The 13559-nt window shown below is 33.5% G+C and overlaps 1 protein-coding gene across 1 annotated transcript in view; it reads left to right on the plus strand.

Moving 5' to 3' along the window:
* The window catches only part of LOC131844648 (1-phosphatidylinositol 4,5-bisphosphate phosphodiesterase classes I and II), a 39664-nt gene that overhangs the window by 2707 nt on the left and 23398 nt on the right, over positions 1-13559 (plus strand). The window contains exons 3-4 of the mRNA XM_059193583.1: positions 3924-4061; positions 10207-10340. Of these exons, the coding sequence (XP_059049566.1) occupies positions 3924-4061; positions 10207-10340 (272 nt within the window). The remainder of the gene's footprint in view (positions 1-3923; positions 4062-10206; positions 10341-13559) is intronic.

Consider the following 13559-nt stretch of genomic DNA (forward strand, 5'->3'; position numbering starts at 1 on the left):
TCTTGTTATTGTTAGACTATTTGGTATACCGTAGTTCGATTTCCATGAACGAGAAATTCTCGCAGAATAGAAGCTAAATTCTTGTAACGGTATCTCGTAATTTGAACGTATCAATAATGGTCTTCAGAATGTATTAAAAGGAAGAGGTGTTCTCGTTGTTAAACACATTTTTGCAATATGCTACACCATGTCTTCATTTTTCATTTAAATTGAGTCTATCCTGGTTAGTTTCATATTCGTTTTATTTTACACCACTTTACTTTCGATGATCGCTGGTTCAATTCCTTCATGATTATCATTGTTTGTATCGGTCTGGGTGTTTTCTATGTATATTACGTATATACAAAAAAAAACCTTAGTATGTATATATATATATCAGTCGTTCCCATAACACAAGCTCTGCTTACCTTAGGAGTAGATGACATAGAATGTGAATTGTGCAGGGGTATTAATATTATTATTTCGTCAGAATTTCTTAGTTCTGTACATAATTTTATATATTTATTTTTAATCTAATGAATGTTCTATTAGGTATTGTCCTCCGCTTCTAATTTTAATGCTGGATACAGATAATACAACTTGCGTCGAACTTTCATTAAAGTTTTACTCGTGGATCTCGGCCTGGATGCTCCGAGCCATCGATTTTAATTAGCAAGCTGTTTAATACGTAACCATTGTATTCATTTTAACCTTTTATAGAACCGACATTTAGGTAGGAACTTTCTTTAGCTTTAAGTAAATACGCAGTTTTCCATTGTCTTCCTGGAAAATAATTTCTGGAATCTAACAGCACAAAAATAATTTAGCACTGTAGCTAAATTATTTTCTGGTAGGCAGTTTTAAGTGTTGATTTTAATATGTTGCATCATATGTGATTATCAAGTAGAGCATACATACTAAGTTTTACAATATTTTATAATATTCAGTCTAGGTACAATTATATTGGCAGTGCACTCTGCTAAAAGTTGTACACAATGGTACCTTAGTAGTCCCCATACTAAGCTGACCTTGTGACGTGGGTGACTAGTTCATTTCTTATTATAGTAAAACAAACTGTATCCGTTCATTAAAGACAAAAAGACTTAAAGGCTTCAATCTTACTAATATTATTATTAACGCGAAAGTTTCTGAGTATGGATCGATGTTTGTTACTCTTTCACGCAAAAACTACTGAACTGATTTTGATGAAACTCTACAGTGATATAACTTATACATAGGAATATATCAGGCTATAAATTTCACGCGGGTTAAACCGCGGGCATAGCTGGTAAATGTATAATAATAATTACAATAAGCGGTAATCGTCGTCTTTGCACAAGAAAAGCGCTGAAATCTCATATAACGCCCTGTTACCACCCATGGGTTACCATTCCGAAGAACTAAAATGTCATGCCCCTTAGCCTGTAATTTCACTGCCTAATCTCACCCTATAACCCAAACACAGCATACAAAGAAAGCTGCTGCAAGAAGATGGGAGATGATAGGTCGAAAATGAAGTCAGGTCAATTAACACATCAAGACCACGGGAAAGGGGATTGTTAGTAATGTGTAATTGTTACTAATGTCCACATAGCAATGCACCATATCAGGTTGACCTCCACGCGGTTCCTCTTGGAAACCGTCGTGATAAATTCCTGGTACCAAAATTTGCCACGATGGGCTAACTGACCTAACCTCAAATTCATCTTATCCTTCTCCACTGGTGCCCAGCCAGCGTAAACCGTTAGCGCAGGTGGGTGCACCATTCCATTATCATACATAAACAACCCATCATGACCTATTTACTAAGCAATTTATTAACGATGATGGTTCCAGGGAGAAACGCGTGGAGGTCAACCTGACATAATTACATTGTTAGCGATGGGTTCGTTCCCATTACTATCTAGGATTATTTATTTGTTACTAGCTGTACCCAAGATTTCGCTCGAGTCCGAGTGTTAAAAATTCGATATTTCCATACAAACTTTCAGCTTCCTTATTTTTCGTTTTTCTTTACTTTCGCCTTTATAATATTAGTAAGGATATTTGAATCTTCAGAGTCCAATAATATCACGACAATCCTATTCTTTAGCATGGATATGTTTAAAGTAACAAAGAACGATGAACTATTAAATAGATATTGAAATATAAACAAAAGTTAGAGGTCAGCATTTTTATCCAATGTGTTCAGCAGCCTCCGATGGCCCCGACCACGGTCTTGTTAAACTTAGTTAAGCAGTTTTTGTAGTGGTCAGTTTTTTATTTTGTTTGTTATTGACTTAAATTAGAATCTTGTATTTTTTGCCGAACCATCGTCTGTAGATCACAATATTTAATAATCAATTGAAGTAAGTAAGTAGTGTACTCTAGTAGTTCTTATGAATAATTTTACTTTTTGTTTCAATAATAATAAGTGATTGCATTTGTGACAAAATATACGTTATATTACTATCGAATATAATAACGATAGGATCAATTAAAAAAAATTATATTTTTATAATAAAAAAAGAATTGTATTGAAAGAAAATATAATAGTTACACAATTATCCAAAAATACCACATACTATATGTAAAACTCTAGAAACTTCTGAATGGGGGTCAAGAAGGGTAGTAGGGTAGGTTAAGGTTTAAAAGGGTGACAACGCCAGGGGTGTGCCCTGGTGTTTTAGGCGTTCATAGGCTACGATAACTGTATACCTACCATCAGTGGGGCCGTATGCTTGTCACAAATCGGGGTGTAAATAGAGATTTCTCTTTTTGAAAGCAGTTTAAAAATGTCGATTTTAACTTAAATGATATTGGAATTTAATGTGTAAAATAAAATGCATGATTTAGATTTATACCTGTATATATTTGATACAGTATTTCGGGAGCCATCATCTTAATAAATGGCGCGCAGACAAAGCCGCGGCTGAAATCGAATCATACAGAATTACAGTCCAATAATAGTAGGTATCCAAGAACATCTGGGCGACATTTTTTATAGGCCCCCGCAGACACCAATTTGTACAAACAACCCCCCGTCTTATCCGATAAATTGTATTGAGTATGTGTTACATAGTTGTAATATAGATATTGTTTGTATCATGTATGATTCAGGATCTAAGGTTTACAATGTGTATATTATAACATAATATTGCATTAAAACAGTAACTCCCTATTTTTTTCTCAATGATGTTCGGGAATCTGACACCGTTAGGTCAATTTTGAAGTCTAACCGATTTCAATATTGAAAAAATTGTATCGAAACCAAGGCGAGAATAAATCCCGTAATTAAACTATTAAGTGCCTATCTAATTAATGCCACATTCTGCATTTAAGGTTAACCAATAAATGCATTCATATCATTACAAATTTAGTAAGCTATAATGATATGAGTTCATTTATACATACTATGTTATTTTCATTTCTTCATGTGGCATGGTACACCGCATCTGTGATAATCACAGAATAGACATACCGTGTATAGTATAGTAATAACGTGACAATGCACCTCCACCACCTTTGGCTAGGAGTTCTGCTTTTGGTAGTATGTCCTGCAAAACAAAAATGTAGCAGTATTGCTATCAGATTGGCTTCTCTACATGTATACTGTACATCTCTACAGTCACTTGCAGTTTTTTCCCTTAGATATTTTAAATTATACAACGGATTTTAATGTAGTTTTTAGCAATAGATAGAGTAATTTTTGAGGAAGGTTTATGTATAACACGTGTGTTATTGTGTAGAACAAACCGAGAAATTGAAAGATGCGTTCGTGCGAAGCCGGAATGGGTTGCTAGTAAAAATATGTTTTTTTAATCATCAAATTTTTATTCGATTAACAAATGATTACGTTTGATATCTTTGTATGATTGTCAACTGAGTGATTGACACCGAAAGTGGTCACTTCCATCAGGTGGGCTACTTTACCATGACTTACGATACTACATTTTTTCCTACAGGATCCGAAGATTCGAAATTTAGTGCTGATCGGCTCACAAGGTTCATTAGAAGAGAAGACTGTCACCGTATGCTATGGAGCTGACTTCGTCAACGTTACTTTCATAAATTTCTGCTGCACCAGGAAAGAAATTGCCCAAGTAAGTGTATCATGCATCTTGAACATGTTTGACGGCCTCAGTGGTCTAGGGGTGTAGCACACTTGGTAGTCGCGGGTTGGATTTTTGCTGGGTATAAACATTTGAAATGGGTTTGATTGTTTGTATTGGTCCGGGTATTTACTGTGAATATTATATTATAATAATAAGCGTGAACAATTCACACAGCGCAATATACAGCTTCGCAAGCTAAGTAGATCTTGTGTTATGGCCAGGGATGTTAAGGAGCTCCGTAACCGGAGCTCGGATCGGATATCCGATATAAAATCCGAAATAAAAGTTTCGGACAATATCGGATAGGGGCGGAGCCTAATTGAGACACGTTATGTAACCGTTTTATTAGCTATTTGTATTTTACTTTTGAAATTCCTTAAAACATTAATATCAGTAACCGAAATTATCCGAAACTAACGGATAATCTTTCCTATATCCGAAACCTATCCGTATCTATCCGAAATTTCATATCCATAACATCCCAGTACCCATAAGGTACTATTTTGTGTAATACATAAAAACACCAATGCGAACAATCATCCTTATGTTATCAATATATTATTTGATGCTATAGTCAAGTGGTTAAGAACTGTACGCATTATATAAACGGGATTTGCCGTTACTAGTGGTCGGCCCGTGGTCGAAATTCGACCACTAATTTAACATTCAGTAAGACTACAGATAAATTATATTAAAGACAAACAACATCAATCTATTCTCAATTTGACCACAGACTAACAATAAACAAAAGAGTATATATGCGTGTGTATGTCAAATGCGTGGTAGCGTGTATAGTATTTTTTATTGATTTAATACACATAAATATTATGTATTATTAAAAAAAATATTAGCATTCTGCTTAAGGATGCGAAATTTCATACTCCGTCCGCACAACTTTCGTAAAAAGAGATACAAAGTTTTTGCATCACGTATTAATATAATGATAACGTTATTTTTATGCTCTTAATATAATTGTACATTTCCCTTTATATAATGTATATCCGTCAGGCTTGTTTGCAATTAAACAAACAGTAGCTAAGAGCTATACAGGCCACCAGACAGTAAGCGGTCATCGTAGATTATTATAATGCCTGAAGAAATCTTTTCCCACGTCTTTTTATGTAGCAGTAACGACTTATGCACACCAGAGACAATTAACGGCGTACACTATCACTCATAATAAAACAGAATTGCATTCTTCCATAATTCCCACAGGTACTCTTAAGTATCTATACGACTGACCAAAACAAAAGATAAATGATACTTAAATAATTGATATGTATGTATATCTATATACTAAAATAATGTTATTATATTTCTGTATTTATCATATCTTAATATTCATTATTAAATTGCATCGCCTTATTATGTTTGATTAACGCTACAGTAGACTGGTAGAGAATGCCATCAGGTATTAAGTCCGCCGTGTATACAATTTTGTGTGCAGAACAATAAATAAATAAATGAATTCGCTAAAGATTGTCTAGTCCTTAAGTTTCTTTTTCGGAAATTTCACAAAATATGTACGAATAGTTAATTAAACGGTAGAAAGATATGTAGCATCTATACAATTAGTTACATTTCTTAATTTTATGTGTAAATAATCACTTCGTCTTTATAGAAGTATATATCTATACAAAAGTGTATATTTTGTGGACATTATGAAATCCAAAGGGCAAGCTTGTCGTCCCTTCCCGTAACCCTTCGTGATCTTTCACAGTCCCATCCCTTGTAATGCAAAAGTTATTGACTTGACGCACTATGGTTAACTTACTACCAAATCATGTGACTTTTAACAAATAGATGTATATCATAAAAATAGACAATAGTGTGTGTATATAATTATGTCAGTGAATACAATTTCAATTTGTTTAATCATTATATTTATTTACGTATTACGTATTTATTCACAACCCCGTTGTGGAATCACCATCCAGCAATGGTATTTCTGAACCGATACGATATTAAAACATAAAACAAAGAAAATAGCTTATTCCTTCTTAAAAGGCCGGCAACTAGCTTGCAATTCCTCTGGTGTTGCGGGTGCTCAAGGGCGGCGGTAATCACTTACCATCAGGTGAGCAGCTGGTTCGTTTGTCCCCTGTGCTGTAAAAAAACGTATCTTTTTTTGTGTTAAGGGAGACTAAAGACAAAAATATGAAAACCCCTAGATCCGTAAGATCTTCAGTGATCTTTTAAACGCTAATATGGAAGACAATTTTAAATAACAGTAAAGAAAATATGCTCTAGGTAGCAATACCGAAACTAGAAGGTTTCACAGTACACCCACGACTTTAAAGGGCTATGAAGGCCCAGTGACCTACGGGGTAAAAATAACACGTCACCGCTGTTTGGCCCTGCTGGCCTTTACCTGCACCGAACATTATGAAAGACGTTCTCGGCACTGATAAATAGACTATCGTAGCCTACACTGCTAATTATAGAGTTGGGCGAGCTGTAGTTTAATTTAATAATGTCAATTTTGTCTAAAAAGATTATGTATTGTGATTGTCTCTTGTGATTGGGGAATGTCTTGATTTCGAATCCGGCCGCCAGCAAAACAAAACTTTACCGTTTTTTTCTAACTGATTATTAGATGTAAAACACACCAAATTAAACAGAGAGGCAGCGGTAAACTCGCCCTCCTATACCTAGGGTATCAGATATAGCCATAAAGTATTGCATTCACCATGACGTGGACATTTGATCAAGCTTTTGGCTAATCCTTCGGGCTTAATTTATAATTATTTCTTGTGGTTGGATCTTATGGTGTAATATGAATTGTACAATATTGTAATTTGTTACATTTAGGTATAGTAATAATTAAGGACTAATATTACGTAGTTGATTATTACGTATCTTTAGAAAGGTTTCGTGTCTGTCTATTGAGTAGGACCTCAATATATCTTGTAAGGCGACTTTATAGTTTTTTTAGAATCAGAATCTTTGCAATTTAGAGTTGCAGATTTAGTTTCAAAATGAAGTACTAGAATAAATTATTTTCGAAGAGAGTATAGTTCACTGTAGCCTATTCCTACTATAATTAATCTGAGCCGTTTGTTTTTCCGCAACTAGAAACGTACAGTGCTATAATATGAGATGAGTTAGTCCATCATATGTCATACTTTACACAAAACGAAAGATAAACTGACATATTTCAAATCCGGGCAACGGGCCATGACGCCCAGTGCACTCGCGTAGGTAAGCCGGCTCAGAATATCATAGTGTCATTGATAAATTATCTTTGACCGTGTCTTTGCTGGTGTGACATAGAGTGACATCCATGCATAAACGAATGTGATATTACGATACGGCCGTCGCGCGGTTAGGTCAAGGCCGAAATGTCACGCATTGTTGTCCTATGCTCTTATTTATGAGCTTTTTGTGTGTTACTGTACATACGAGAATGCGTGTACTGGCGTGAATATGAATACCTCTGTGTATACAGTTGTCCCATATTTGTACAGTCAACTTCATAAATATTTTCGGTGACAGATGATGGATTTGGTCAATAACATGTGAGACTTAACTTAAATATTTTGTATGTTAGTGTTATCAAATGATTGGAAACAATGGATTGCCTTATTGAAAATTCAGTTGCGTATTGATAAGTTATTGGCAATTATTGATGTTTATAATAATGTTGTTATACTGATAACACTATCAGTATTACAATATTGTACAATGTGTTTGTTGAAGTGCACACAGAAAGTCGGATGTGTATCAAATACATTGATTTTCTGTTAATCTATGACTATATTGACTATCTTAGATCGATAGATATAGATATATCTACACTACACTTTATAAAATTTAATTTATTATATTTTTTTCAACTCACTACACACCAAAAGGTTTCGGTTCTCAGTTAAATATGAAATATTTGTTTTGTCATTTCATGAAATATTTTTTTAAAGAGAAATAAAGAATAAAGAAACATCTATGTTTTATAGTTATTTAAACATTTTAAAGCATATATACGCGGACTGCTTGGTAACCGCGTCCTGCTGCTGAATTTGGGAGAGAGCTAAGACCTCCAATATTAATGGGGCCCTAAAGTTGTTCACGAAGCACTTAGCGGGTACTTTGTTAAGTTGTCAGATTAAACTCCAAGTTTGTAAACAAATAGTCTCATAATATTTAACATATCCTGGCGTTTTGACGCCGCCTCAACAAATACTTAAGTGCCGGAAAAGGGAGAGCACTAAGTACTAGGAGGCATTGTTAGTAATCGTAACTAGTGGTTATTTTGCCAGTAATGGACCATTTCTGACCATCGTTGACCTTCACGCCGACCTCCTGGATATCATTATGGTTAATTACGGAAGAATTCGCCATGGTGGGTAGACTGACATGACTCCAGCATCCTTCTCTAGCGCTCGCGATAAATTAATTGTAATGGACATTATATAACCTGTTGAAGATATTAGAAATAGAAAAATCTTGATTCAAATAATTATAATATAGGCTCTTTTAAATAGTGTTACATATTTTTATTCTACCTCTCATTTGGAACCCAGATTCGTAACAAGAAAAATGCGTAAGAAACTTGCTTGTTGCTCTTTTAAATATTAAAACTATAACTTTGCATTAATATCTTTGCCATGTCCATATCTATCAGATAACGGAAATACGATGATATTAAGTACATCCTTAAACGTTAAACGGTTGAAACCACAATTAAATTATATATATGACAATACCCATAGTCCAAGGGTGGTGTTAATTTTACCACTCCCAAATTTATGGTTAATTTGGATTTTATTTCTATTCTATTATGGAATCAGCAGAGAATTGCAAATCGTGAAAAGTAGTCTGATATTTTTTGTAATATATAAAGGAAAATGAGAAAATTAATTAAGATTGCGCCGGAGCAACACAACATGATTTGGGGCTCAGCAGCTTCCAGCTGGCTATTATTTCGCCTTCAAAACACTGATATTCTGCCATATAATTAAATAGTTAGTCGTATCGTTGTAGGTACGCCTTATTTAATCCTAGCTACACAAGGTAGTGGGTGTGTATGACGATAGCTTCATTATAATACAGGACATCCTAGTTTAGAGATCAGACAATTGATTTACGTAACTTATATTATTTGACGGCCTCGGTAGTCTAGCGGTTTAGCGCCCCGCCTTATTTTCTGATGGTAATGGGTTCGATTCCTCTTAAAATACAAATATTTGCATTCATTTGTATGATTGTTTCTATTGGTCTGAGTGTTTCTTATGTGTTTTATGTATGTATTTACAAAAACATGTGTTTAAGTATTTATATCAGTTGTCTAGTTACCTATAATATAAGCTCTGCTTAGCATAGGACTAGATGGCGCTTTTTGAATAGTCAAGGGATAACATTATTATTGTAATGTAAAAAATTATCAAGTTGCACCACAAATATATTTTTCCAACTTATCAGCATGTGGCCAGTGTATATCATATTTAACTTTGTAAAAATTAATAATGGATAACAAATGAACTATTATTAAAATCTCGTTATTCTGCAACCTGTACCCACACTGCGTTTTTACGAATAAAGAAAAAAAGTAGTAGTTTAAAAATACAGCACAGCTACTTAGTATATATTTTTTATAATTCGATCTATTAGTAAATATGACTAAATAACAGACATGCAAATATCTTTCTGAACGCGGTATAGAATATTTTCTATTATACCTGCTGAAACTGTAGCAGTATGATGGTATATGTATAATTATGGGGATCTAATTGAAGATGATGTACACTTTGTACAAATTCGTCTGATATGGCTATTGCCTTCAACCATTCGGACTGATTGCATTCTGATCCCAGATCACCGGAGGTGGAATATTTTACAACCACAGTCCAAATACATGCCCGTTGGAATCCCGAATCGAACATTCGGAATTTAAATTTATTCAGTCGAAATTTGTTGAAGTGCAGGCCATGTATTTTACAATTTGTTATGTATATTTTACTTTGCTCACAATGTCTATCTGTAACTCGTCCAATCTGATTCATGAGTCATGACTATTTACAAAATATAACCAACCACCAATACACATACAGCAATAAGAGAAACAATCACTCCGGTCTGTTTGCATGTATCTATTGAAATGATATTGAAATAAAGTTTATTTTAACTTTCAATCTAGATGTGGACCGAGGAGCTATTCGAGCTGGCGCACAATCCGTATCAACTAAACAATCCCACCATCAAGTTCCTAGAAAAACTACACACGAAGATAATTCTCAAGGCTGACAAATCTGGGAAGATACTCGTCAAAAAGTATGTATATTATTGTTTTTTCTATAAGTATTTAACTGTCATATATCTACTCACGTATTCAGACACGAGATTTTAAGTATATTTAATATGTTAGGCATTTATATTTTTTTAATCATATAGTATTGATATGTTAGTTCCGGCAGATTCTTCAGTTGAGAAGCAAGGAAGTGAAATGGCACATGTTTCGGTATTTTTTCCATTAGTCTTTAAATAGAATACTAAAACTACGAGTAGCAATTTGGTCGCCGAACAATCAAACCTAATAAAATGACACCTAATTTGATAAAATATAACCATCGAAATAGGGATATGTTAAGTGCCTCATTTATCGTGACGTCGATAGATGACAATGCCTCTGACAACTCCATCTGATGTAACAGTCGTGAACTTATTATTATAATTAAATTACCGTTTAAACTGATTCACGAGACATTACAGTCCGGACAAGATTGAACAATTTTGTCAGTGTCAATTACTAAGGTCAAGTTACTCAGTTGAGACACGATGTCAACTCGAGTCGATTCTGATAGTGTGATCATAACATGATAATTATATCTGCTTGATTTGATCACGAGCTGAAGCCTTTACTGTTTTGATCCTTCGAGCCGGATAAAAATGTGGGAAATTGTCCCTACATTTGTAGACAATGATAATTGCTAATGCTTTTGATAATATCTACGAGGATGATAAAATAAAAGATACGTCCCGTTGTGAGTACTTGATATTACGAGTACACACTGATTGTATTATAATACTTAGTGAAATTATACATGCTGCGTAAGTAATTTATATATTTTGTATATGATTTTTATTGTATGGTGTTCCGTACACTAAGGATGCATTTATATGTACAAAAGCGTCTTCCTGACCGTCTGCGTTTTTATTTCGGTATTTTGTAGCGAAATATCTCAGGAAGTTCTCATAAAAAAAATCCCCAAAATAGATTAAATTTACTTTGAAGAAAACATTTTCTCTGACGCAATTTTTTTAAATATCTGTAGCAATTCACTTATACTACCCATTTTCATAGCGCTCCGTTGGGGGATACCTTAGAGTTTTTAGTGACTAGGAGTTTTCTAGGGCGGGAGGGTCTCCATGAGGGATTTTCTGTAAGTAATAAAATGGGTAAAACCCCAACGTGTAAGAATCACAAAAGTTTAAAAATAGTTTCAGTATTATTGATTATTGGATCGTTAGTTCTATTTTTGCAAATAGCACTTCGCGAGTTATAAATTAACCGTCTGCATTAATCAACTAGAAAACGGCCAAGAGCTTATAACATTTAGCGTTGATAAGATTCCGTGTATATGTTTTTTATATTTATATGGTTAAGAAAGATTAGTAACTACAAGTTAAAGAAAATTACACTGCGAGATAAAACATGAAATTTTGCTAGGGTTCATACAATTTTCATTTTATATCTGTACCCGCAATATAAAGAAATGAAGTGGTAGGTTCTAGTTTAGTTTATATTGGAATAGCCTAGATGCGTAGACTGCGTAGCCTAGATGTTCAATGCTTAGTGAGTTTCAAAGACTTTTTAAATGATGAAGGAAAACATGGTTCTTATCGGTAAAGGTTCCAGGTTCTTTGTTTCCTAATAGTAATATCTGCTTTCTCTTACTCTATAACATATATTAATTACTTTTTTACTAGGTTTTTATTACTATCTACACTGCAAAGCATTCTAGAATTTTCTTTTAGTATCTATATAAACTTCTTGCGTGCGACTAGCTTTTAAGACAATTAATAGCACATAATACATTTGATTCAACGATATCTTTTATAGTGCTTTTATTGGGTTCCACCCATTTGATATAAATAGCCGGTACTACCCTGACCTGTCTGCTGTCGGGGCAATATTTTTTAATTTAGACCTTTGTGTTTTATCAATTAACATTCTTAAAAGAAAGCATAGGTAATAAAAATTAATGTTGTTATTTTATTTTGCGCAAGAAGTAAGATAAGATAATAATATACTTACTATATAAAATATTAAGGCATTTAAAGTATATTCGAGTAATTTATCACAGATAATTATATTAGTTACTATATTATGTAAAGCTAACTGTCACGTGTGACACAAAATAGAATTAATTACCATATTTGTGTAAACGTGTCAGTAAATTATCACAAAAATCATTGTCGATTTCCCTCTGATGATGATGGTGTTCGCACTATTAGAGGTATATTGAACATCATTAGTGTTTGTCTGTTTGTACACTACCTGCTCATTGTCCATTCTATGAGTTTACGTGACTTTTAGAGTTCGCGCATGACATAATCGCATGAAGGCTACTTACTTTGTGATGTCTCAATAAATATTTACTTTGTTTGACATCTACATGTTTGCTTATAGTTTAACTATTATTACTCGCCTGCGTTCGTCGAGTTTATTTTAATATTTAAGTATGTTATAAATGTATAGCATTGCACAAAAAAAATATTTACTGAATTTAATGCAACACTATTTTGCAATTGATTGCAAACGAGGAGGTTTTTAATTACACTTTATTTTTGTGTGTGTAGAAACGTCTTTGCTAATTGTGAATCGACATATGAGCCTTTTAGCAATCTATAGAACTTAATGTTTTTGCTTTTATTTTTATCACTATTGAAGAAGCTGTTTTTTGGTAGAATTAAACTCTGCTTGTAGGGAGAGGTCTACTATAATCTATACGACTAATTTAATCTTATTTAGTTACTTAAACAGTTAATTGTGTGTTTCATAATTTAACTCTAATGAATTAGTGCTAGTTGGTAGTATAATTATTTAAAAAAGCAACATGCATGTTCCATGCACGATCTTCATATGATGAGACAGATTTCCGATTGAGCGGTAGTAAAAAAATTGTGACTAATAAAAAATGTTTAAATTTATTTGAATAAAAAATGTTGTATTCTATTCTATTGGAATCCAGATTGGAAATATCGTCGTAAAAATAGATACGTGAATAGCTTGGACATAATTTGAGGTCATTTCAATTCATTTATTTAATAGGTACAGTTGCATCACGTATAATAAGATTGCATTAAGTGGATAATAAGGGGTAATCAGAACTTCTCGGGTATCATCTGTACGATGATTAGAAGTATTGGTAGATACGTTCACTAAGTATGTAATTAACTTAGATAACTGATACCTATGCACGTTTATGTCTAACAGGTATCCGTTTGGATAACGAACTTTATTTAAATAATTCTAAATATTTAAACTAG

The sequence above is a fragment of the Achroia grisella genome, unplaced genomic scaffold (assembly GCF_030625045.1).
Source record: "Achroia grisella isolate CSIRO2021 unplaced genomic scaffold, CSIRO_AGI_Agris_v1 utg4116, whole genome shotgun sequence".
NCBI classification, from domain to species: Eukaryota; Metazoa; Arthropoda; class Insecta; order Lepidoptera; family Pyralidae; genus Achroia; species Achroia grisella.